Genomic DNA, 27,026 nt, shown 5'->3' with positions numbered 1-27,026 from the left:
TGATAAATGCATGTCTCCTTATTTTAATGGCCGAAATATGTGTAGTTTTGCCTGATTTAAACCAGAAATACAGTAAAATTTAATGAATTGTAAGTTCATATATATATATATATATATATATATATATATGCCTGTGTATGAGAAATGTTCTTAAGGAAGAACAATAAATATTTATTATTTTGAAAATCAAGAGACAAAGAAAGGTGATAATGAAAAAGACATTTATTCTTTCATCCCCAAAGCCCAGTGGACAACAAAATGCTCCACCCTTTTCTTTGGTTTAAACAAAAAAAAAAAAAAAACAGAAAAAAAAAAAAACAGAAAGAGAAACATCCTTAAGGCAACTACAGCAACTATGTAAGGTCTAAATGTGTTAATTTATAACCAAATCACAGCAGTGCAGATGGAGCTAGTCCAAACCATCATTTAACACCACTGTCCCACACCTAATAAACAGGGCAAGTCATCTGTGTTGCTGTAGGGGTTACAATAGCAACGCTTTCTAAAATATATACATATACTGTGTTTGTATTGGTATACATTCTTCAGAAAAACTACAGAAGCAGGTCTGAGAAAGCTGGAGCAGATGAGTTACACCAATCAAGTTTTACAGGAACGCCTATGGTCTCAAATCTCTCTCCATCGAGTTTGATTCGCCGTTTCTGATATCAAGCATAACAGCAAAGCAATACTCTAAAAGGAGAGGGGTCTCATCAGGGTTATATTTTTAATATCATTATTAACTTGTGATCTTCCGTCCCCTGGAGTAACCCTGACCAGTAATTACACTGGTAAAACAAGAGTTTGGGTATCCTAGTAACATTTCATCTGTATGCAACAACAGCGACCCTTGGCGACCGAGCACAATGGGCCATAATCCACCGATGGAGTTCAATTGTCTAAAGCCAACATTTGGGGATGCACTGCATTTACACGAGTCGCTAAGAGCATAATAACTACAGCAAAGCGCTTCTGTGCTTTAAGGAAAAGCGTGAATCTTTGCAGTAGCTGCTGAGATGTTTAACTGCATCTCCAAGCGCAGGTTGGTCCGTTTGAGTTGTTTTCAGCACTGGACAAAGCAGAGCTAATATTACAGCTCAATTACAGTGGTGTAAAACACCAAAGAAATCTGATATTCTGCAAACCACTGAAGAGAGGACTAAAAGAATGATAACAGAAAAACTGTTTAGTTTACCAAGAGGCCTACTTTGTAGTGTAACCTACAAAAGAACTAAAAGGACACTGAAATTTGCATTAAGGAACATGATGTGAGCAACCAATTTATTTTGCTAATGAACCCTCACAAGACTCTGCTAAAAATGTGGCTGTCATAAGGCTCTATTTGAGTTTAGTTAGGCTTGTTTGAGAAAAAGTGGAAAATTAACATACTGAATACATAAGAGAAGGAAAATGCAACAATTCCTCTTCCCCCGATTCTTCGCACCAAAACACCGCTTCTCTAAGGTACTCAAATTGTGAAAGTAATGAAAAATACATGTTAAATGAAGGCTAATACTGCATTGTAATTGTTCATTTACCTTAATAACAAAAAAAACTTTAGTTCTGTACATAATTAAATAAAAACAAGGTGATTTGACATATGTACAAGAGGGAATTTAAATGGCAACCATTTTAGTTTTGAAGAGATTTTCTTCTGTGGCCTATGGTATGTGACCTGGTGCAATGCACACAAATCATCAATACAGGCTAAAAAATAATGCAGCCAAGAATCACAGGCTCTATCGAAAGGGGCCTTTCTCATCCCCACTCATCACGAGAATGATGGAGGGGGGAAGGTAGAGAGAGACAGAGAAGGTTGACATATGCCCTCCACCTCTCTCTAGGGATCCTGGATGCTGGGTGGGGGCTCTTCGTGAGCAGAGAGGGAGGCAGAGCGGACTTTCAAGGCCTCACAGGATAACGTAGATGAACAGGGCCATGATGGCCGCGCTGATAAGGCCAGATATGGGCACAGTGACAAACCAGGCCAAGAAGATGTTTCTGAACAGTCGCCAGTCCACAGCCTTCCTGGAGCGCATCCAACCGACAGACACCACTGACCCGACCTGAAAGAAAAAAAAAAAAAAAAAAAAAGATACATCCTCAATATTAAACTTCATTCAAATAACCTCCATCTAGGACTAGATTTGCATTGGTTTGTTTTGCATACAGGCCCATCTCACCTTGCAGTGAGTGGTGGAAACTGGAAGACCAATGTTGGAAGCAACCACAACAGTGACGGCTGAGGCGAGCTCGATGCTGAAACCACTGGAATTAAACAAAGCATTGTTTAGGGAAGTCTGCCAGTTGAGAGGTTGTGCTCTGTACAGCAGGTGCTGTCTGATGTGACAACATGGATGTGTGTTTATACCTAGACGGGGTGATGGGGGTCAGATCCTTGCCCATGGTTTGGATAACTCTACGGCCCCAGACCCACAAACCGACACAGATGCCCACTCCTCCATACAGTAGCAGCCAGATTGGAGTTGGTCCATGTGATATAACGGACCCACTCTCATAGACCAGCCAAAGGGCAACCAGGGGACCAATTGCATTACTGAAAGCAAAAGAGAACTAGTTAAATTGCTTGAAATGCTTAAGATTATATCACATTCTTAAAATCTATTTTGAGCACTATTCAGTTCATTGCATTTGCATTACCTAACATCATTTCCTCCGTGAGCAAAGGAACCAAAACAGGCAGTGAGGATTTGCAGGAACTGGAAGAGCATTGACACTTCAGGTCTGTCAGCATCGGATTTATCCTCCTCCAAAGAACTATGGCTGCTACCAGCATCATCATCGGCAATCTCCAAAGCAACCTCACTATCACCGAGACCTTCAGGTGCACCATTCTCTGCCACTGCGTTGCAATAACTCGTGTAGCTGTCCATGCGGATGCGCTTCCTCTCCTGAGCATTGGCTTTTTCTTTGTCTCCATCTTCTGAAGCACGGAATTCAGATTCTTTGGGCTTGTAGTCTCCATGCAGGCCGATGATGGCCATGGTGTAGGAAGTGTAGCTGTTGTTGCGGCGAATGGGCCGGTCGACAACCTCCCCCATGCAGTCTCCCACTTTTGCCAGATGAAGTTTGTGCAGCAGGTCCTTGTAGAGTCCAGAGTCCTTGTGAACTGTGTGGTACTGAGAGTAACCATTGCTAGGAATGTGAGCGGGGCCGTTGGTGAAATGAACATGGGCATTCTTTGGAGCTGCTAGAAACAGAATCAAGTTACATGATCGATCTTCAACAAAAGCAGTAAATGTATGTCATGATGGACATGGCATTTGAGGCCCTATACCACTCACCACTGTCCATCTCTGACTCTTTGCAGTCCTTCTGATCAGCGTCATCTGACTCTCCAATGTCAAAGGTGACCCTGCGCTCCTCAGAAAGAGGAGGGGCCGAGGGGGTGATAGAGGGCATTGCACTGGACTCCTCAGGGACAGGTTTCAGGATGGGACTGTGAGCTTCATGCAGCTCCCTCTTCTCCATCAAAGGACTCTCGGTGGGACTGGAAGACTTTAGTTTACCTGTATATCAAATAAGATAGATGGTCAGCTCCGAGCTTGCTAGCAAATGTAAAAATAAAGGTAACACAAGTACATGAAATTTGCAGATTACACAGAAATAAACATCCATTTAAACAATATATATTATAATACAGGGGCTTTCCATCTTTTAGTAACCACAGACCCCCAAATATGATCATCCTCATATACTGAATGAACATATTTTTAGAAAAGACTGATTCATTTACATTTTTCTACTATTTTTGTATTAATTAATGAACTAATTTATAACATTTTATCCATTTTAACTTAATTTTATTGTTTAGTTTTTATTTCTAAAACACCCCCCCCCCCAGGAATCCCTTTGAACCCATTTAAATATGTATTATAATAAAAATATTTACCATTAAACTTGTACCCATCAATATTAAAAAAAAATATGAAATTAGCTAAAAACAACCAAAAATGTCGATTTACAAGTTTTCCTATCATTTAATTTAACGTATGGTTCAGTTGTTTAATTGAGTGCATAAATTTAGTATTTTTCAAATAATTGTATTAACATTAAATTGAGAACCCTAACTAGCTATATAAGGGTAAATCTGATCAATCATTTGGGATAAGTACAAAGGCGGGTAAGCACTTTACTCACTGGCAGTTCAGATCACAGTATCACATGAACGCTCAATTTTTTTTTACTTTTTGGAGGCAAACTCTGTTTGTTTAAACTGTCACTATAACCCTACATTTCAAGGACAACCTGACATAACTTGGTCCATTGTCCACTGATCTGCTCATAGATGTCAAAGCACATGTATAGCAAAAGTCACTTCGAACTGTAGACATACACCTTGGCTCAATGAGCCTGAGCTACTTCCCCGTCAACACCTCAGCTGGACCACGGCTATTCCAGTTCACTAGCCAAAGACCAATTATTGGATCACTGACCCAATTAGGCTGTCAGTGCAGTCAGACTATACAGCTTTAGATAAAGACTAGACGACTTGGTTTGTTTGTGTTAAAGAACTGTATTACAACAAACATACCATCCTAACCTAAAGCTGGATTTTCTTGAAAGTGCAGTTCGTTAGAATATTTAGCATGTTTTTGTCGGTCATGTGATTTGAGGATTAGAAAATCTATGCTTGCCATAGAAATTCAGTTACCGTGAACTGTAAATTAGACAAGATTGTTAAAATATTGTACTACATTTCACAAATAACCAAATAAACCCAGGACTTTTTCAAGGCATGTGCAAGTTTACAGGAAAAGGATAATTTACACAAAGAAAACCCCATATAGAGTTGACAAGAGTTTAATTTGTATTGAATCCAGAACATTCCTTTAAAGAGTATATCGTCTTTCTAAGTGACTGATTAAAACTGGTGTCCACTGCCAGCATCTTTAATCTGCAGGGTATTATCCCCAATCCCAATGAACACCTGGTGCTTTGCCTAAGACTAATAAATCTTACATGTCCACAGGTTGCTGTCCAGACTAATAGGGCCTAAAAACTAAAAGTGTGTGTCATATATATATATAACAAAAGCGATGTATTATTAAATCTACGTATAATGTAAAAGGGAAAAACATCTGTAATGATATATTTAGCAACGGTTATGCTACCCAAATGTGCTCAAGATACCCAAAATATGACTCACAGTTCTTTTCCTAATGATTACATAAATGTTATGGTTTACATGGTTACAGTAAACACAGATACTAAAGACTGATACTTACATTCGATCTTCTTCTTGAGCCGTGGGCAGACAACAAACCAAACGATGATACCGATGATCAGGGCCATGCCGATGGAAATGAGCAGAACTCCCCACCAGGGCAGCTTATCAAAGCCAAGCACTGCAGTCCCATTATTCACAGGAGGAAAGCGACCAAGAGGGGTGGGGAAGAAAGGAAAGGTGCTTTTGAGACAACAGGCAGCATGTGCTACCATCAACATACAGCATTAGGGAATGAACAGGGACATTGTGTACTCCTGGTTGTTAGTAATGGTGTTAAACATTAAGACATAATAAGTGGAATTACTTTATCAAAAAGTTGCTTGCACTCCCTTTAAGGAAAGGAAATACATATTCAGAGAATAATACATAAGCCAGCAGCTCCCATTTATCATTTTCAGTTAGAAGACTATTGTGAAAATCCTTTTTTCTTATGTACTTGCTCTACTTGTTTAGGAGTTCATAGAAACAAAAGCCAAAACAACCACTGCAACCAAGTGTCAAATATCTTGGTCACATTCAGAATGCAAGCACAAGGCCGGTCATCTTATGTAACACTTCAGGGGAGATGTGAGTGTGAACAGCAGCAAAATGTTGCAGTGACACAAGACAGCGCACAAGGCCGCGGTACCATATGGTCAGCAAGTGCGGGGTGCCTTAAAAGGCTATTGCAGAAAAATATCACCCCCACCTCTTTGGGAGGACGGGTGAAAAAGAAAAATGTAACCCCTCCTTGCAGATAGTTTCTATCTGAGCCAAGACTGCGGTGTTAGCTGCGGTGATGTCGAATGCATGCTCAAGCAAGAGTGCTGGCTGAGCAACTCGGCCATTTACGTATTCCCCACAGGGTCCAAACCACAGACAAGACAATGAAAATTGTCAACATAAGTTCAAAAACCAAAAAGGGGGTGAAAAAAAGGTACTGGAAATATTCAGAGCAGACTTTGTCCGAATGAAACAGACCTTATTGGAGTAGGGCTGTGAAAAATAAACAGAGAAGTTGAGAGATAAGAGGACAGGGAGCAGTGGGGCATGAACAACCATGCCTTGCCACATGCACGTACTACTGCAGGACGCTGCAGGGCATGCTGTGCCGCTGCGTGCTTTGGTTATGCAACTTTAGTTCAATCTCAGGAGACAAGACACAAGGAGCACCACACTCTTTGAATAGAGGGCTGAGGTATGTGAGGGAGGAACAGCTGAACTTTCCCAGCACACAAATGACTAAGCAGCATCTACCGAGACAGAACAGGTGTGGCCAGAAGATTTGAATGACGGAAATAAGAGAAAGGCCAACAAATGGGGCCCAGTTATCAAGTATGGCAGTCTGGTGTGAAAAATGCCCTGTGCATGTGTGTTAGGCAGGGAATGCATTCATGCTCACATCAACGCAGTCTGACAAACACTCCCCCACAAAATGGGAGAAGCCAGACCACAAACATGCAGTGGGATGAATGGAAGTGGATTCATGTCCTGCTTCACCTCACAATAAAATGTGCTATCCCATGGCCTTTATTACACAATGACACAAATTGTTTTTCCAGACACATTCAGCACTAAACCTCATCCTGGGGAAGGGATGATGATGGTTTATGAGTCATTGTGGGCTGGGCACTGTTGTTTATGCCAATCATGCCATTATTTGTGGTCTTTGACTGCCTCGTGTCTGTTCCAAAAGTTCGAAGCATTTTTTATAATTAACTGACATCATGAAATAAACTTTTATGGTGTGATAAAATTCTACCTTTGTAGCACCACCAGACTGTTGTTTGGTGTCTGTTGAGACACCCAGTTTTTTGACCCCCGCCACCACATCTAGCACCCACAAATGATTTGGTGCTTTAAACAAAAAGTTCTTTTTGACACTGTTTTGAGTCCTGCTGAATAAGTCTGGCCAAATATAAAAACATTCTGTTTCAAATCCAGAAGTCTGTTATTGCTGCCTTTCGTGTTTGCTTTATATCCCCAGGGAAACCATAACACCCCACTGTCTGTTTTTTTAAAGGGGCAAGCAGACCGGAAAACAAACATTGAAGTACTGGGGGCGGGAGGGTGTAGCCAATCATCATGTTCCTATTCTTAAATTAGGAATATGAGTAATACAAGTTAAGGCTGGAATACACTATACGACCTTTAAAAATCAAGATTTTTTTAAACTCTTGGCATCAGACACCTGATGATGTATTAAATGGTTAAAGAAAAATAAACCTTTGAGTTTTTCTGGCTCTGACTTTTGGCAACTAATATAATAATTCCAGAAAAAAATCTAGGTGGTAAAAAAAAAAAAAAGGCATGTTGTTTCATAAGATAAGTTATTTTGAAAACTAGTTGACTAACTAAACAGGGAAGAGAGGAGAACAAACAAATAATTGTTTGCCTACTCAGGTCTCAAATGCTGAGGGCTGCTGGCATTAAAAAAACAGAAAGAGTGCTTATGTGTCATCTCTATTTTGTATGGGGAGAACTTTCCAGGCAAAGTGGTTGCTGAATGACTGTACGTTTGTGCTGAAACTGGGGGCAGGGGTGGGCTATAGTATATGATTAAAGTATTGAGAGACACAATGTTTGGGAAAGGGGGTTATTAGATCCCTGACTTGATGTGCATCTAATCTTCTATATCACAAGCCAAATTAGTTAGAATGGATTCAACTTTTTTTACAGTATGCGAGTTGGAATGTGTTGTCACCATCATACTACATAAACGGTTAAAACCAGAAAAACAAGCTGTTCCAAGTACCAGCGCAAACACACCGCTTCAAGGAAACGCCACCTAGTTACATACTGATTGAAGTTTTACTGGGCATGTGTGCCTGTGAGCGCTCTTTAGAAGACAAAGGAAGTCGATCAACAATTCATGACATGCCGCATGCCTCTCAACCCCCCCGGTGAGTGCTGGTATTGTCCTGTCCTGGGAGATGCTCTGGATTAACTGAACCTGAGTGAACTGCCTTAAACAGGCTGAGAGTGGGAGGAGCGAAGGGACTGTGTCTGGTGATGTGGTTCCTTTAATGCAAATCCAACAGCAGATGAAATGATGATGTCACTAAGTGAGGCCAAAGATCAGGATAAGCTTATGTTAAGATGTTTCTACTATGACCAACTACATTAACCTGAATTGGTAACATGACATGTGTTTCAGGTGATGAATTTGGCTGAAGAGAAAACTCATCCTAATTGATTCGGAGTCCTGAAGTGACACTGGAATGATTAAATGGGCTCTAGAGGACAGCCTTTTAATTTTTAGAGGCTATTATTCTTTAAAGTCATTAGGAATTTTGCTCGGTATGTCAGATGAAAATCTTAACTTAATCTTACATCAAGTATTTCACTTAAGCACTTTATTTAAAAACACACCGACTTCCCATAACTAACTTACATAACTACAGACTGTCCAAATAATAATAAAAACTTTCTCTGAAGTGCACTGGGATGTCTAAGGCAAAAGGTATGTGTGTTGCTATGTGAATGTGTGTGCTGCACCTTGCTGTGCCTATGTAAAGCGCACCCGCCTTGGAGTGCATGTGTGCACACTCCGAGGGTGCATATTGCGTCATACTCTGGCCTGAAGCCTTCATTTTACGGCCCAGGCCAGTTGACTTCTTGAATTGTTGAGCCCTGTGGGTAAGAGAAAACAAAAAGGAGCAAAAGTTGCTCATTTAATAGGATCTCAAATTCATAAGGCAAAAGTATTCAGAGCTCAACAGTTAACGGCACTCAAAAACGTGGTGCTTTCTCTACTGTGGCTGAAGGTTCTTTTTGATGGGCATGAATTCTTTATTCCACTGTTTTTTTCTCTCCTATGATGGAGAAGGAAAAAACACTGACTGAGGTCATGAATACAGGCACCACATGTCCGTGTCATGAGTGCTCCACTGAGTTCTCCAGAGCCCACTGGTTAAACACTGGTTTGCCTTATGCACTGTAAACACAGTCTGGCAAAGACTGGGCATCTGGTTAGGGTGTTAATAGGGATGCAAAAGGCATACATAGAGCAATACTCACTCGGTGCTCCAGTAAACATAATGGAGAACAGGTTGATTCCCATCGTAACAGCATAGAAGAAAGGCAGGGCCCTCAGACCATTGGGAACTGGATCTTTCTGTAAAGGACAAAGTACAGACTCTTAGCCAACACCCAGCTCTGGCATGACCACATGATATTCTGCTACATTCAAAGAAAAGTATGTTTAAAGATTAAGATCGTTTGATTTACCTTTTTCAGGATGAACATGCGAACAAAGTAGAAAAGAATGGCAGACATAATGCCAGAGAGGACAGGTGAGAGGAACCAGGATGCAACTGTAAGTGAACAAAGAACACTGACAGGTTAGGAAACAAACATTGCCAGTTTCTTGACTGTCAGAATAATCATACAAGTGCAACTACAAATGGATAATTTTTGTGAATGCAGCTGACTCACCAATTCTAAGAAGCTCCAGCCATTTGACGCCCTGCTGACCTTTGGCGACTAGTGAAAAGCCAATGGTAGCTCCCACAATGCAATGGGTCCCAGATATAGGAAGCTTCAGAAAAGAAGCAAATAACTGCCAAACAGCAGAGCCTGAAGGGCAGTGAAAAACATAAAACTTAAGAAAAACTTCATATATATTAAAAATATATATATATATATATGAAATCATTAACATGTAAAAAACAGGTACTAGTAAGCTTCATAAACTACTCACCAAACATAGCGCTGACTGATCCAGCCATCAACACATGCTCTGTGCCGTTGTACATAGTCACATCGATTATGCCATTGCGGATAGTTTCACTGACCTTGGCACCAAGCAGCACAGAGCCCAGTGTCTCAAAGACAGTAGCAAGAATACAGGCCTGCCTAAGCGTAACTACACCTGATCCCACTGCTGTACCAAAAGAGTTGGCTACGTCATTAGCACCCACCGAAAAGGCCAGAATAAATGCTATTATGAACCCTACAATTAGGAGCCATAGATAATTTGTCAAAGCCACTTGAGCGGCAAGGGTGGTCAAAATCGTTACCGTGGCCAGAGTTGTCGACACCATTGTGTATAGATGGTTTTCAAGTTAAACGGGGGGAAAAAAAATTCACAATCTTACAGGGAAGAGAACTAAATATGTATAAATAAATCAAGCAGCAGCACACTGGATATTTTAATCCCCAGAAAATTGAGGTACTAGAGTTGCTTATTCTGTTTTCTGCCTCAGACCTACCTTCACCCCTTCGCTAAACCAGCAAATCAAAGCAATCCAGACACCAGAGAGAGAATCTGCACTGCTCTACACTGACGTGTAACGTTAAGGGAGAGGGTGGAGTGAGGGCCTATTGCTATCCTCTGAATAGACTAGATCTGTTACAGTTTGTTTTGGCTTGGGCAATTAGGCAGACAGAGCGGACATCCATTGTGCAACAGACACAGTTGGTGAATGGTAGCTCATTCCTGAAAAAAAGGAGAAAGTGGGAAGGTTCCCGTGTTATCCAACAATATCACTGCAGAGGGTCCAGAACATGGAGATAAATCTATTACACACTTAAGTGTTTTTTTTTCATATAGTATAGCTGAAGGTCTCTTGAACTTGTTTCACTGTACAAAAAAATGTGGCTCACCGAGAACAAACAGAATCACCAAACATCAAGACTCTTAAAAAATACATATACACACCATATGGCAACTGCTTATGCATTAACTAAAACCGATGGCTTTTTGGTTACAATAATCAAGCCAATACGCTGAAGGTCACAATATGTAGTACGAAAAACAAAAGTGATCAAAAGTCAATAGGCCCACTTTGTTTTACAAACACGAGAAGGCAGCGCTTTGGTTAATATTTTAAGCTCTGTGACAACAAACAGCGACTACTATTCAAAGTAAACCGTCAGCGCATCGGTGTCATGTGGCTTTCCAGTACGTTCCTGCAATGCAGCCTTTATTGGCAAAGAAACGCAGAAAATAAATGATGAAATCCGGTTGACTGTCACCTCTAGGGCTGTTTGAGCCAGTTCTCCCTGCTCGCGCTAGGCACGCACTTCCTCGCTAACCATGAACAACAATAAAAACAATCGCTTTAAGCAATTAAAATGTGTTGATATTTATGGAAAATACAATCTTACACTATTTTCAATATAAAAATTTTGTAGGGCTTTTTAGGTTAATAAGGCGATATCCATATTTTCTGAGCGCGCCGGTGTTCTGACGGCTTGTGCTCCGCACTAACGTTAACGTTACACGTGTCGTCATTCATTCACGCCCGCTAACGGCTAATATAACATTATTAATCAGAACTGCTTTCTTAAAATACCAAAATAAATTCAATAAATCCTTTATAGTGACACGGTGACACTGTGTTGTCAACTAAACGTAAAGGGAACTTGCCATTTTTTCCACGTTTAAACATCACGAGTCAGCTGACAAAGACACGAGCTCGCGCTCATTCTAACCGTTCAAATAAGCCGAAGGAAAAATGTCGATAAGAAAGTAAGACATATATCACTCACTGACAACTAGAATAAGAAAAAAAAATTTTTTTACTCACCACTCAAAGAAAACCGTCGATAAATGTCGATTTAGATATTTCTGACAACGTAACCCGCCCAGTCAACTTCCCGTAGCCGCTTTCCGCGCGCGCGGGGTAATACACAATAAATTCTCTCGTTCTTTCCTAAGCACTAACGTCGGATAAAATAATTAAATTCAAAGCTTAAGACAAAAAACAAGACACTGCGAACATTAGTCGTATTAAACTCTTGAATCAATGAAAAAATCCCAATAAACCGCTTTCAACCGGCTCCAGATGATGAGTTCCTGCTTGTCCACGCAAGAAGACGAGTGAGAGGGCGGGCCGTCTTCGGTGGATAGTCACTCAAAAGATAAGCCCCGCCCTCTGGCGACGGTAGTCAAAACAAAAAAAGACTATTTAATTAACCTTAGACTTGTCGACCATTACTACTACTCTGTAACTATACAATCTGGAAAAATGCAAACATCTGTAGAATACAGGCATTTTAAATATTCATTAAATACTTTACACAACATATACTCCAAAAATATTTCACTTTAAGGAATGTTCTTTTTGAAGGCTAAATGCAGCGGAGTCATTTGTTTTGAAATTTCATTATAGATTCGTATTTATTTTCTCTGATATGTGAGAGTTAAAATAAGATTATATATGAAAACAGATATTCAGAATTGTGTTGCTCACAAATATCTAAATCTAGTCTGTTTCTTTAATACAGTCTATTTTTATATAAAGATAAAACTGATTTGTTGTCCTAAACCTAAATGTTTTCTGATTATTAATGTGCTGTACTGTCAGATTTCAAAGGCGTTTCTTGTTTCCCGTATATGTATCCCCTGCGACTCTAGACTATTTTTCTCCAGTTCCTCTCGTGTGTTATCGGAAGTCATGGGAAAGACTGAGATGAAACTCTATGAAGGTGATGCTTCAATTCCTGCAAGCTGTGCTATAACTCCCCCATGTGGCCAAAGAAAAAAAAGGGATTTCAATTGATTATTTCTGGTATTTCTCACTTCCGCAGCATTTACAGGTTCATCTCAATAAATTAGAATGTCGTAGAAAAGTTTATTTATTTCAGTAATTCAACCCAAATTGTGAAACTCGTGTATTAAATAAATTCAATTCACACAGACTGAAGTAGTTTAAGTCTTTGGTTCTTTTAATTGTGATGATTTTGGCTCACCTCAAAAACCCACCAATTCACTAATATGGCTACATGCCAAACAGCTAATCAACTCAAAAGGGTAAGCCATAAACATTCACTGGCAAAGAAGCTGGCTGTTCACAGTGCTGTATCCAAGCATGTTAACAGAAAGTTGAGTAGAAGGAAAAAGTGTGGAAGAAAAATATGCACAACCAACCAAGAGAACCTCAGCCTTATGAGGATTGTCAAGCAAAATTGATTCAAGAATTTGACTGAACTTGAAGGAATGGACTGAGGCTGGGGTCAAGGCATATAGACGTGTCAAGGAATTTGGCTACAGCTGTCGTATTCTTCTTGTTAAGCCACTTCTGAACCACATACAACGTCAGAGGGATCTTACCTGGGCTAAGGAGAAGAAGAACTGGACTGTTGCCCAGTGGTCCAAAGTCCTCCTTTCAGATGAGAGCAAGTTTTGTACTTCATTTGGAAATGGGTGGAGAAGCTCATATCCCAAGTTGCTTGAAGTCCAGTATTAAGTTTTCACAGTCTGTGATGATTTGGGGTGCAATGTCATCTGCTGGTGTTGGTCCATTGTGTTTTTGGAAAACCAAAGTCAGTGCACCAGTTTACCAGGAAATCTTCTGCTGACCAGCTTTTTGAAGATGCTGAATTAATTTTCCAGCAGGATTTGGCACCTGCCCACACTGCCAAAAGCACCAAAAGTTGGTTAAATGAGCATGGTGTTCTTGACTGGCCAGCAAACTCACCAGACCTGAACCCCAGAGAGAATCTATAGGGTATTGACAGGATAAAAATGAGAAACAAGGGACCAAAAAATGCAGATGAGATGAAGGTCACTATCAAAGAAACCTGGGCTTCCATACCACCTCAGCAGTGCCACAAACTGACCACCTCCATGCCATGTCTAATTGAGGCAGTAATTAAAGCAAAAGGCCCTACCAAGTATAGAGTACATGCAGTAAATGAACATAGTTTCCAGAAGGCCAACAATTCACTAAAAATGTTTTTTTTTTTTTTTTATGAAGTATTAGAATTTGTTGAGATGGTGAATTGGTGGGTTTTGTTGTATAATATGAGCCAAAATCATCACAAATGAAAGAACCATATACTTAAACTTCTTCAGTCTGTGTGCATTGAATTTATTTAATACCCGAATTTCACAATTTGAGTTGAATTATTAAAATAAATTAACTTTTCTATGGCATTCTAATTTATTGAGATGCACCTTTATGTGCTTCAGATAGGACCAATTTTGGGTTATGGGGTTAGATCTCTGCCATAGTTCTGTGCACGAAAGATCATATTTAGAATGCACAAAAGTGCATTTTGCATGCGCACAATTTGAGTTTTGGAGAAAATGTTCGTCTCGCAAAGATAAAAAGTATTTTGAGCACAGTAAATCAATTTTGCATTTAAAATAAGCATTTGGATGTGTGAAGGCCTCTTTTACCCATGCAACATATAGCTTGCTCCCTTGATGTCTGCCCTCAGTGCTCTCTAATGGCTCAGTTGCTCAACACAACCCAGATTTACAATATGCCATAATTCCAGCCAATCAGAGACGAGGATGCTAAATTCTGATTGGCTGCCTTGATGACCGATCACAACTTTCCTTGCAATACTGATGACAGCGGAAGGGGAAAATACATTGCATGCATAATTCATATATAATATGCAAGTTAAAATTCTGATTATATTTTTTTCCAAGCACATTTTACCAATTCCAAACAACATCAATCTTAATGACTACTATTAATTTTGTATTTAATAACTTATAACCGATATATAATGGCTCATGAATACTGGAAGTGAAAAATGCCTTATATTCAGGTGTGCATAGTTATTAAGCAGGTTATCTTTTACAGATCTGTTGTATTATTCTCATTGTGTTATATTTCATAATGTATATTATCAAAAGAATTAACATAAGTTCATAAGAAAAGTTTTCTTTTAATTTTTGTAATACAATTTATATCAGGATCAGAGGGATGTGTGTGGGCAAACCATGTAATGCCACAACTTACACATAAATATTTAGATCATGTTTTCTCCTAAAAAAAATCATTGTAATGCCAATATTTCCATCCACTGAATGTAAGCTTTTCCATATTCCAAGCTTGCCTGCTTCACTGGTGACTTAATTTGCCTGTAACATTCATAAAAAATTATGAAAATAAATGCAGGAATTATTGGATTGTTGAACTTCAAATCAGTAGGTGTTGAGGCAAGTAACGAGCTGTTTTATGGATGGCAACTAATATCATTACTGAAATCTTATTAACAATTAGTTACACTACTATGCAAAAAGTAATATTATTAATTTAACTATTTAGTAAGTAGTTACCGTCTAACACTGGGTGGGAAATTGATTGCCCATTTGAACTAATAAACACAGGAATCATTATTTGAATGAGATCAATATAGATAGATAGATAGATAGATAGATAGATAGATAGATAGATAGATAGATAGATAGATAGATAGATAGATAGATAGATAGATAGATAGATAGATAGATAGATAGATAGATAGATAGTAAAGGCCTAACATTTTATTGAAAAATATTGACTCTATGAATTTTACAAAATATATTACTTAATAATTACTTACTTAACTATCCCTTAACTATTACATAAAAATATGACGAATAATAAGATGTGTATTTGATAATAATAAATAAATAATTAGTAGGTGTGTCCAAACTTTTGTCTGGTAGTGTACATTATATGTAGGCTATTATTTATGCTACTTACTTATGTGCATGGAATAAAGTGGTTCATAAAGTGCTTTGTCATTTTTAATGTTATAGTAAATACGTGGTAAATATGTTTAACCTTATAGCTGTAGAGGACCTTTACCATGGGTTGACTTGAGGTGAGGCACGTCAACTTGCTGGTTGATCCAGGGTGCAGTTGATCCAATGAAGACAGACAGCCTTATTACCCTATTAGAATGAGAGGCGCATCCTCAACGTAAGAGACAGCCAATAGAAACTCGTAAAATCTGAAAAGGGCGGGGCCAATAGTCACGTTGGACCCAACTCGCTCTACACTAGAGAGGTGTGAGCATGGGTGTGAGGGGATGAAGCTAACGCAGGAGGATAACATTAAGATTCATTTAACGATAGGAATACTGAAATCAGTTTAGCTGTCATAAAATACCGGGTTTGACATACCGTTGAAAACATTCTAGTTGTTTCGTTTATTTAATCGCAGTTTACTCGCGGTCGCATGTCATTGAATGTTGGCTAGCTAACGTTACGTTCGTCAGTTGATTTGTTAAAGCAGTTTTTCGCAAATTTCGAACTGCTTGTTTATCTAGAAAATTTCTGATAGCTTCTCACAATAGTAGATTAGAAAACAAAAAAAATATATATTTTTTTACGCTCTCATGCATTTTAGTTGTCCGTTAAAACCTGTCTTTTACTATTTTGCAAGATAATCGCTAGTGCATGTCAACTTGACATTGCGTTGCACTTAGCTCAGTCAAATCAATACATGGGAACTAATCTGTATAGTAAATCTTAGTTTTTTAGCTAATTCAGGGCGCATTAAAGTCACTTCAAAGTCAACTCTAGAAATCATCGAGTCGTGGTTCTAGAAACAAAGATGTTCCCCTCCGTCCAGCATCGTCCCGTGTGCAGTATAGGGGCCAGAGCGGTGCGTCTGCAAAACTTTAGCACTTTTAAACAAAGTGGTGCGATAGATAGCAAATCGTGGAGTTTGTCGTGGCTGGGTGAGCGCGTGGGCCTGCTGCTGTCATGGCTCCAAAAAACAGGAAGGGGAACAAACAAGCTAGCCTCCGACAAAAAGAAAGAGAGACTGTTGTCTATATTCGCCAACCACTGTAGTTTTGTGACAGGCCAAAGGCTGAGAAGGGCCTTTCAGATCGGAGAGCTATACTCAAACCTGTACTCTGAGAGGAGCAGGTGGACACTCGTGGGACACATATGGAGACGCCTGCAGAGCAAACACGCCCCCGCCGGAAAACTGATAGCAGCATTGGCTGGGGTCTTCATGTGGGAAGACCAGAGGATTGGAGATGATGAGCTGAGAAGGTAACGTTAAGTTACTTCTCTCACTTCTGGACTGTTTATGTGGCGTTATCTGTAATTTTGGAAATACGACACAACCATTATCTGATATTCATACTTTTTTTCTTCGTTTTTGTTTGGCGCACTGCACCTAATCAATGCATTAGGCCTTCTGTTAACTAATCAGAATCGTCATTGTTTTAACTAATCAGAAACGCCCCCTAGCTGTCAATCACTTTTCGCGTTCAGTTGTTATGGCATCGGATTGGCTGTTATGGCTCTAGAGGGCGTGGTTTGATGACAAGGTCCTAATTTAAGTAAATGTTACATGTTTTTAACACATTTGGTATTTATTTTAGTTTCATATTTATGCATTATTGTGGTTAAAGCAACTTGTCTGTACTTGCGGTTAAGGTGTGCGTGGGAGCTGCAGGCACTGGAGTCGGCGAGAAGCCAGAATGTGACCCCAAAGACCACTGTGCATGTGGATCCAGACTGGGAGGTGGTCATGGAGAAGAAAAACTTCAGGGTTTGGAGGAGACCCATCCAGGATAGCCATCTTTTTGAATACAGAGGTACATTTTAAGTTATAAAAACTAGGGATGCACGATATTGGATTTTGGCCGATATTCGATATGCCGATATTTTCTAAATAATTTTGGCCGATGCCGATACCGATATCGATATATATACAAATATATACTGATATATTTACAAATATATACTGATATATTTAAACTTTAATTTTACTGAAGAGAAATCCATGTATCTCTTCTGTACTGATTCTACCATAAATTTATTATTTTACAAATGTAGACAGACATTCACATCTGAAAAACAGGTCAATTATTTCACTTGGAGAATATCGGTTTGGCTCATCGGCAGAAATATTCATATCGGCCGATACCGATAATGGTCATTTTAAGCTTTTATCGGCCGATACCGATGTTGTGCCGATATTATCGTGCATCCCTAATAAAAACATGTATTTATTGTGTCATTACTTACTAAGAAATTATTTTTGTTTTGTCCATTTCACATGTGTCGTGAATGTAGAGCCAGTCCTAGACTTCTGGGCACTGTCTGTGCATTCATAAAAATAAAAAAATGCCCAAATGCTCCTCAATCCCTTAACTTATTCCTTCACTGTCAACAAACACGGTGAATTAAAAAGTCAGTAATACAAAAAAGGAAGATAATTACAAAAGATAGGGCAATTACAATAGAAAAATGGATTTACATGACGACTTCTCTCTTTACAGTGTTTGGTTCATATACAGACGTCTCCCCCCGGCAATTCTTCAATGTTCAGGTAATGAATAATTTAGTTAATATTAAACCCGCTTATTAAAGCAAGACAAAGTAAAGCTGCATGTACCGTTAAAGCTTTCATAGCCTTGCATGCAGGGTTGCCACCTTTAGTTACCTGGCTGGAGCGAGGTGTTGTTGACATAGCCTGAACCAGTCTCAGGTGCCTATATGAGGTTTTGAGGATTCAACCATTGATTTTTAATTTGGTCTTAAAGTGACTAAGTCATAGATAACAAAGAAAAACAGCTCAGATGTTCTGCAGGCCTTTTGCACATGTGAATAACTTAAGGCACGCTTATAAGACTTAATTTGACGTTCAACAACAAATATTTGATATATAATTAAAGCATTTTTCTTTTGCAATTGATGTTTGAAATTTAACGGCATTTGCATTGGCTTGATGTAATGACTGTTTTACACAATGGGATTATGCATGCCACTCAATGTTTACAGAATAATGAATATAAGAGTAAAATGTGAGGTATGTGCTAGAGAAAGCATCACTGTGGTGGCATGAGATCGAACGTGTTTTTTATGCCTAATGTGAGAGTTGGCAACCCTATTACATGTTTCAGGCATTACCTTCCTTGCACTCCATTTGCTGAAGATGTTGTATCTTAGGGCTTGTACATGTGGTTGGTGTCTGCTGTTGGTATTTGAATGTTATATTTAGACTCTCCCTAATATTTGCCCTTAATCCAGTTGGACACAGAGTACAGAAAGAAGTGGGACGCACTGGTTATTAAATTGGACGTGGTGGACAGGGACGTCAACACCGGCACCGAGGTCATTCATTGGGCAACACATTTTCCAGTAAGCTCTGAATCAAGTTGTCCTCTGCATGCTGTCATAACATGAAAACATCCTTGTGATTTTTTTCAATGGGCAGTGAGTGAGTCGAATTAACTGAAGTGTAATCTAGTATTAGTTGACTGAAGATTTAAAAGCCTCTAAATGTAATCTTGTATCCGTCCTGTTTCATTAGTCTGCCATGCTGGATTTATTTGCATTGTTAAAGAATTCCTTTATTAAGATGAAACCCTCTACAAACACCTTGGCAATTGAATCACCATTGGCTAGAAATTTTTTTTGTTTACTCGTCTGAAATACTATATATACTATATATGTGTGTGTGCGTTTATATTTATTGTATTGCATAGATATGATAAGATAAATTACAAAAAAATACATTTTTGATGATATTCTCATTTTTTTGTGCGTGTATGTGTGTATAATACATAAATAAAACCCTAAACCATATTTTATGTATTTATTTATAAGTAAAATATATGTAGGTTCTAACAGCTATTGTACTGTATACCCAATTGCAAGGGCTTATGGATATTCACATCAGCCTTTTTTTTTTAGTTAATTACTTTTAGTTATTAAAATTATGAGTTAAAAGTATTTATTTTAAAGCTGAAGAACTTTGGAATGTAGATATTTCGAAACAAAGTGAAAGTTCTAATTCAAGAACTTTCTTCACAGTGTAACTTGAGTATTATTGATAAGAATATCAAATACATAAGTTGTTATAAGCTTAATCTTTAAATCAACATGCCTGTTAGTATTTACTGTGTTGTTTAATAGCTGTTCTAATTTGTTGACCTTTCCTGTGCAGTATCCCATGTACTCCAGAGACTACGTCTATGTGCGCCGGTATCATGTTGACATGGAGAACAACTTAATGATCTTAATCTCCAGGTAACTGTTGTTGCTCTTTCATAGGCATTATTTAGTGATATTTTAATTAATGTCAACTGGTCGAAGCGTGTCCTTTAAATAAAGTGTGCCTTCTTTCTCTGTTCAGAGCTGTCAGACACCCCAGTATCCCAGAGACCCAGGAGTTCGTCCGAGTTCACTCTTATCAGTCCAAGATGGTCATCCGGCCACACCGGTCATTTGACGAGGTGAGAATAGGGAATCGGCTGGGTGTCAGCCTGTCTGAGGATGGTCTTAGTTTGCAGTCTTAAGCTAGTTATCTTGTCTCAACAGAATGGCTTTGATTACCTGCTGACTTACAGCGATGATCCCCAGACGGTCTTCCCTCGCTATTGCGTCAGCTGGATGGTGTCTAGTGGTGAGCCGTCTGTCTAATGCTCTCACACTTTTGTAATATATGCACTCCTCTTTGGACTTTAAAAACATAGATTGAGGCTTTTTAGTGGGTTGGGTCCTAAAATGATCATGCATTATATTGATCAAAAGTGACAGTAAAGATATATATATATATATATATATATATATATATATATATATATATATATATATATATATATATATATATATATATAAAAATTCTGTCCTTTTGAACTTTCTATTTATCAGAGAGTCATGAAAAATGTGTCACAGTTTCCACAAAAATATGAAGCAGCACAACTGTATTTAAAGGGATAGTTACCCAAAAATGGAAATTCTGTCATTAATTACAAACCCTCATGTCATTCCAAACCCTTAAATATTGATATTTCACATTGTTTGTTTCACTTGTATATGATTTTTATATATTTGCCCCTATTTTAAGTAATTTTCCATTATATTCCTAAGTATTTAGAAATTGAGTCATGCACAACTTTGCTTTATATGTATGTATGTATTAAGACCCACATACTGCATACATTTAAAAACATTAACATTTAATTACATGTGCATATTTATATTCATATTAATTATATATAAATATATTGAACTTATATATATTATATTGTATTTATAGTGAATCTACACTACAAATACACACACTCATGTGAGGAATGTATGTTTCTGAATATCAGCTCGTGTGCGATCACAAATGTGTTATTAAATTTATAGGAGAGTGCAAATGAAGCTGTACTCATGTTAGCATCACAGTTGGGAATTTCACAGATGAATTTGTTGAATTGTACAAGTCTTTCTTGAAATCTGCCTTTTCTGCAGCTGCTGTTTCTTGACACCTGTTCATTCAGATTTCACTTCCTCTCCCTCAGGCATGCCAGACTTCCTGGAGAAGCTTCACACCGCCGCCCTCAAAGCTAAAAACATGGACGTCGGTGTCCAGGACTACGTCAGCATCATAAAATCCACCCAACCCACCCAAGAACGACTAGCTGACAACGCTCACACCGGAGGACCGAGTCAGATCTACGCCTGAGCGTCTGGCCACAGCGATTGATGCACTGTGGTAAAATGACCCAGAACAGAGCATTTTTTGCTTATGCGATCATTCATTGAAGCCATAAAGAAATCCATTTCTTAAATTCATCTATGCCATTGATCAGTCCTGCACTAGCTGTCATACTAAGTGTTCACGTCTCATTTTGTATGCTGTTAGTTTGCTTGCTCTTTCTGTAGGGTACTGAGATGAGCCAAAATAATGGCATGTATTAATTGTAGATTCTCCTGCCAAAGCAGCTTTTCACTCCGCATTTACAGCACGATCATCAGAATCCATCATGCTGTTGAGATGCTGAAAAACAACAGAACATGTACTCGCCTAACAAGGTTCAACTACAGGAAAGCCACTTTTTTTCAGTTTATACTGTGATGAACTAACTGCTCTCGGCAGAACCAGATCAACTCACCTTCGTCCTCATTTAGCGTGTGAATGTTCACTGCCAGTAAAACCCAAACAGCCTTCACAGGATCACCAAAACTGTGTCTTATGCCGACCGCAGCATCCTCACGATCAGGCTCGGCTTCCTCCTGTGCTCTAGAGGGCTGTTTGAAGTCTAAAACATCTTTTCTACTCTGAACTCCAGCAAATAAGGACACTGGGATTTGATGTTGTAATGAAAGTGGAAGGACAGTGCACAAGTCGGCATGCAAATGCACTGCAGGATGGATTTTGTGCTAGGAATTAGGGGGTGTATTAATTATTATTAGTATTTGTTTTTTGTGAATGGGAATCCACTGTGATGGGATTGTGTGTGTGTCATACATGTTTAATGTAATACAAATTGATTGGTTCAGTCACGCTTGGCTTGTTGATGCAGATTACACTGAATGGACAACTCTTGTCCTGTTTGGTCTCAATCCCATCATATGACCTTTTTTCATACTGCTGTGTCATACACCAGTGAAGTTACAGAGACCGTAGCATGTCAGAATACTGTGGGGGGGGAGTATTCAAATCATGCATGTTGACTTTGGTCTGTATCCGTTTATTCTTTATGGTCTCTGCAGAGGAACAGTTGAAATGAAAGCAGATCTTTCAGATTTTATTTGGTGGATGTGTGCGTATGTATTCATCCATGACATCCAGATGTCCTCTATTTGAATGAGGTTAGGACTTGATAATGGCATGCCACTTTTTGTGACATGATTGGTAGCTTATTTTCAAAAAACCTTATGATGCACTTGAAATGTTAATGGTCCTGAAGATGCATTGTTCAGTTGATGATACTTTGATATCCATGTGAGTTTGTTTTGAATAACCGCTCTTTATTGAAGGTGTAATTAAACATCACAGTCCTATTTAATCTTGTTCCATAATAAATTATTTCCCCTTTTTATTACTTTCAGAATACCACGTAACACCATTCTGTTAAGCTTCATAAAAAGACATGGCCTTAAATGTATTTGTATATGTGTAATACCTAGATGGCACTGCCCTGTTTACATCCCATTACTCAAGTGTGTGTTTTTTGTTTTTTTGTTTTTTTCATGTTCAAAACCATTGTTCACAGTGGTCAGTCAAAATGTATTTAGAAAGGTCTTGCTAATAAGGAATATTCCAGGATTATAGATTTAATGCTGCATTGACAACATTTGTGGCATGTTGTTGATTACCATGGATAATGATTTTGATTTGTACCTTAGTTCTGAAAAAAAAAGGTTTTATTTTTTACGAACTGAGGTACAAGTTGAAATATGTACTGTATTAATATAGCACATTCAATAATATTATCTTCCATTTCATCTAAACATCACATTGAAATCTCAGATATTCACCGGTATACTTAAAAAAAAAAAAAAAAAAGGAAAAAGTGAATTTTCTTGGTGTTTGACAATACTCTGCTTATTTGAGTCTAAGCATCATAATAAAACTCAACTGCAGTTTAGTGCGCTTTAAAGCATTTTCTCTTTCTAATATCAAAATTAGAAATGTTCTAATCGCAAGTGAAATAGTGTACGTATAAATGATTGAGATGCCAGAAGCATGAGCGTTTGTTTTTTGCTTCAATGTGAAAATGAACCACCGGTTTCATCAATTGGTGACAATAAAAGTAATTTGAAATAATTTCTGAGTCTTGTTTCATTTTTATTAATGTATGCATAGTATCAAAGATTGTGACCTTCAAAAACAGGTCAGTAAATATGATGTTTTAATGGTTTTTAATCATTATATACAGCCACGACTGGGAACAACAGAATAAAGGATAAGTCCAATAACATATTTCATAGAATGTATGTACTTAATAGTCTACAGTAGTCAACATTTAAAGTGGATCAGAAAAGTTAATCAAAGCTATTCAAGAACACATTTTGGTTTTAGGACAATTTTGTTGAATGGTTTTGATCCACTTCAAATGTGGACTATTGTAGATGCGTATTAATGGTGTTTGCTAAGTAGTATATTCATATTGAAGGTTAATGATCTAAATAAGCTGCTAACCTAAATTACAGCAAAGCCTCGGTTACACCCTAGAATCGTGTAGGCGAGCTTTGCACATGTAAACACCAATGACATTCTCTTTTAAAAATAAATGTAAAAAACAAGTTATGCATGTAACTGTTGTTCCTGTTCAATATGCACATCACGCCAAGACCACTGACTGCAGTATGTAGCCTACAGGTGAAATATATGTTAGTCATGAGTGTACTGTACTTCAATTGTAGTGCGTTTTAATTGGCTGGACTTCTGCAGCATTTATTGATTGATTAAATTCATAGTTAGAAATTTGTTCATCCATTTTATTGTTGCTTTATGCATCTTTTTAAACTGCTCAGTGAATCAGTTCAAGTGTTCAGAATATATTCATAAAGTGCTTAAAAAAATTCTAAAATGTGAATTGGTCTCGTGAATAGGTAAAATCTCCAAAGATTCGATAAATAAAATGCTTGTGTACAGGCAAACGGATGACAATATCCAAGAAGAGTCCATTACTTTGAAAATGACTGGAGCTGAGCAGTGCAACCTAACATGACCTCTGACGGTAAAACGGAGTGGTTCATTCATCTAGAGACTGACTGTAAGTGGTGCTCTGCAGTGAGCTCCACCCATCATCATGACCTCCCGACTGCATCTAAGATTGCATTTACTCGAGCAAGGCTTACATTACTAAAGACTTTTTGTCTTACAGTCAGATATTTATGTTTTAGTCAAAACGGTGGCTGGTGTGCACAATTTGTCCACATTTTATGATAAATGAGGATGTAACTGGACTTGGACGTTTTTCGTAACTTATTTTTATGCCAATTGTAAAAAAGAAACAGATTTTTTTAAACTCAAACTCTGTGTGGATTGGGCGCTATGCTGGGGGTTGGATAAATGTCTCCCTTCTATGTTTATGGTGGTTACGGCTTTCTTTATATATCAATAGGGTATATGAGTACATTAAAAGGACCTGAAGAAATAGGTCAAGCTATGCCATCAGCTTGGCTGAGGAAGTGCGGCTTGGCAACAGAACACTATTTTGACCACAGTGTCATTATTTCCATTTCTTGTTGCCCTCATTTTTCTTACTGTAATGATCATGTCAGACTCAAACAAACAAAACATCACAATGCGTTTTATTCTCTTTAAAATATTCTTGTTTGGGACAAGAAATGTACACTTCAACAGACTGTTGCACAAGGTCTAATTCTTCAGATTGAGGATCTAATAAGAAAAGAACTGTAAGAAGAAAAACCTGGTAGAGAGTGCACACAAGTCTCCAAAGTGCTTGGCACAACCATGGACAGAAAGGGAACTGCATGGTTAGATCAAGCACAATGGTGTCCTGGGCAGTCGTAAAGTCAGCAGAAACTTGTTCAAGTTGTGGATCAGTCACAAAAGACAGGACGGAACCGTCCATGTACATTAAAATCCTGTTTAAAATCATGCAGAATACAGAATGAGGGTCATCTGGGAAAAGGTCAAGGCTCCAATTCTACGTAAGGTGGATCAACAAAGTCAGAGATCACTAGAAAATTTTAAAAGACCATCAAAAGATCTAGTTGTCATCGAGACTCTTCTTCAGCCAGCCTTAGGTGTTGTACCTATTCTCAAAAAGACGGTATTCAGGTTTCCAAAATCTTTCCAAAATTGCTGGAAATCGAGAAGGGCAGTATCATAGAGGTTGGTGCAGGTGATTACAGAGAGTGACATAATGGGAGATGGTCGAAAAAGGTGTTTGTGATAGACTGCAATGAAGTATGTCTGCAAATTTAAAAAAAGAAAAAGAGATTAGTCATAGGTCACGTTCTCACTGCAGAGATTCGCAGGCACCGCCCTTCCTGCGCAAAAACTGCGACAAACCCCACCCTCGCCGAAAATGTTACCCCTCCCCAGTACCTATGCCTGCTGACCAGTCGCCAAAACTGTCAATTTTTTAAAATTTCTGTCAAATAATGAAGTGGAACTCAAGAGAACTCCAGAATGGGGGTTAACAAACGAGAATGGTTTGGTAATCAAATGAGTTTTGTTTGGGGGTTTACAAAAAATCTATAGAAACAGAGTTTGTCAAAGCAATGGTTGTCTTGTTAAGGGACATCAGTAGCTTCTTGACTTGCTCAAATAGATTGCTCTATGGGCAAATAAGAATAAACCACCAATGTAATTTTCTTTCACAGTCAATATCCCACAACATCATAGCCAATGCCTTCTATCCGACAACATCTGGACCTTAGGGCCAATTCTTAACTTGTTCCGGCAAAACCTCTTGTGGCAACACTTCCCAAGATATCCCAGAGTGTCTCTTCCAAAAACCTGCCTAGATTCTGCTCATCCATCTGGGTGGTAATCATATTACCCCATACTTGCCATGCCCCATGGGACATTTTAGTGGGAATGGGAAGGAAGGGTGCGCTAATCAACTCTAAAGGTCGGACAACTGAACCACTTAGCATGATGAAATGGGAAGAAACAAATATTATTAAGGATGATGTTGGAGATGGTGGTAGAGAATGAAGGATGAGGATCAGAAAGAACAATTTGTAACATATGAAGGGACAGTGGCATAGTCTATATTCTTCGACCAGTTGATCAGTTCCCTCTTGAATCCATCCTTTTGAGCATCTTACAAATTTGGAGCAAATACTACATCTTACCTAGTTCATTCAGTAGTAGCGTATTTTGTCCCCCTCTTGCACAATACTCTTGGAAAATCTGTTACCTTGACGGAGACTTGTCCAAAAGGCACAAAAGAAATAGAGCGCAGTGATTGAAACTGTTTTAAGGAGTACTGTGAGAAGAAAAGAAGAAGGGTTAAGACAATAATCAACTTGTGCACTTAGGACTCTTACCTCAATCTTGAAGAGGACCATCTACAAGAGGTCTGGTAGAGGACCTTCCAACAGGTTCATTCAGGGATGGATGTCCTCATGGCAAATCTTCAGACCGAGACCAATGCCTCTCACTTCATTGGTGACTTAGTTCATCTGAGAGAGCTGCTGTTCTGAGCTGGGTGTCTGGACTGGACCTCTTTGCCGAACTGAAGGCAAACTGTCCAGGATGTCTCTCCTCCAACAACCCCATACTCCGCCCCTACCTCCGCCCCGTGAGGAGGGCGGGGGTCGCACAATATCACCCAGGATAGGTGGTTTGCTGAAGAGGAGTTGGGCGGTGCGGGCCAGGGTACGTGTCATTGGGAG

At 38.7% G+C, this 27,026-nt stretch overlaps 2 protein-coding genes across 5 annotated transcripts; one reads left to right on the top strand and one right to left on the bottom strand.

Annotated features, from left to right (window-relative positions):
• Positions 1 to 207: 207 nt before the first annotated feature.
• On the bottom strand, positions 208 to 15,956 carry LOC127965917 (sodium-dependent phosphate transporter 1-B). 4 transcript variants are annotated; one of them, XM_052566640.1, is made up of 11 exons: positions 15,769 to 15,956; positions 9,933 to 10,670; positions 9,668 to 9,808; positions 9,461 to 9,546; positions 9,251 to 9,347; positions 5,250 to 5,369; positions 3,306 to 3,530; positions 2,662 to 3,208; positions 2,372 to 2,557; positions 2,184 to 2,268; positions 208 to 2,066 (listed from the first exon to the last, which is right to left on the bottom strand). In XM_052566640.1, the coding sequence occupies exons 2-11, from the start codon at positions 10,273 to 10,275 to the stop codon at positions 1,911 to 1,913; spliced, it is 1,986 nt and encodes a 661-aa protein (XP_052422600.1). In that variant the 5' UTR covers positions 10,276 to 10,670; positions 15,769 to 15,956; the 3' UTR covers positions 208 to 1,910. The 4 variants fall into 4 exon arrangements, with proteins under 4 accessions (XP_052422600.1, XP_052422598.1, XP_052422597.1 ...); XM_052566638.1 differs by having other exon boundaries at positions 2,662 to 3,211; positions 15,769 to 15,787; XM_052566637.1 differs by lacking the exon at positions 15,769 to 15,956 and adding an exon at positions 11,764 to 12,065 and having other exon boundaries at positions 2,662 to 3,211.
• Positions 15,957 to 16,518: 562 nt separating this feature from the next.
• LOC127965918 (stAR-related lipid transfer protein 7, mitochondrial) lies at positions 16,519 to 23,472 on the top strand. The gene is made up of 8 exons (XM_052566641.1): positions 16,519 to 16,967; positions 17,358 to 17,518; positions 18,206 to 18,255; positions 18,957 to 19,067; positions 19,876 to 19,958; positions 20,065 to 20,164; positions 20,250 to 20,334; positions 21,221 to 23,472. The coding sequence occupies exons 1-8, from the start codon at positions 16,519 to 16,521 to the stop codon at positions 21,382 to 21,384; spliced, it is 1,203 nt and encodes a 400-aa protein (XP_052422601.1). The 3' UTR covers positions 21,385 to 23,472.
• Positions 23,473 to 27,026: the final 3,554 nt, after the last annotated feature.

The sequence above is a fragment of the Carassius gibelio genome, chromosome B10 (genome assembly GCF_023724105.1).
Source record: "Carassius gibelio isolate Cgi1373 ecotype wild population from Czech Republic chromosome B10, carGib1.2-hapl.c, whole genome shotgun sequence".
NCBI lineage: Eukaryota > Metazoa > Chordata > Actinopteri > Cypriniformes > Cyprinidae > Carassius > Carassius gibelio.
This window is presented reverse-complemented; position numbering and strand designations above follow the sequence as displayed.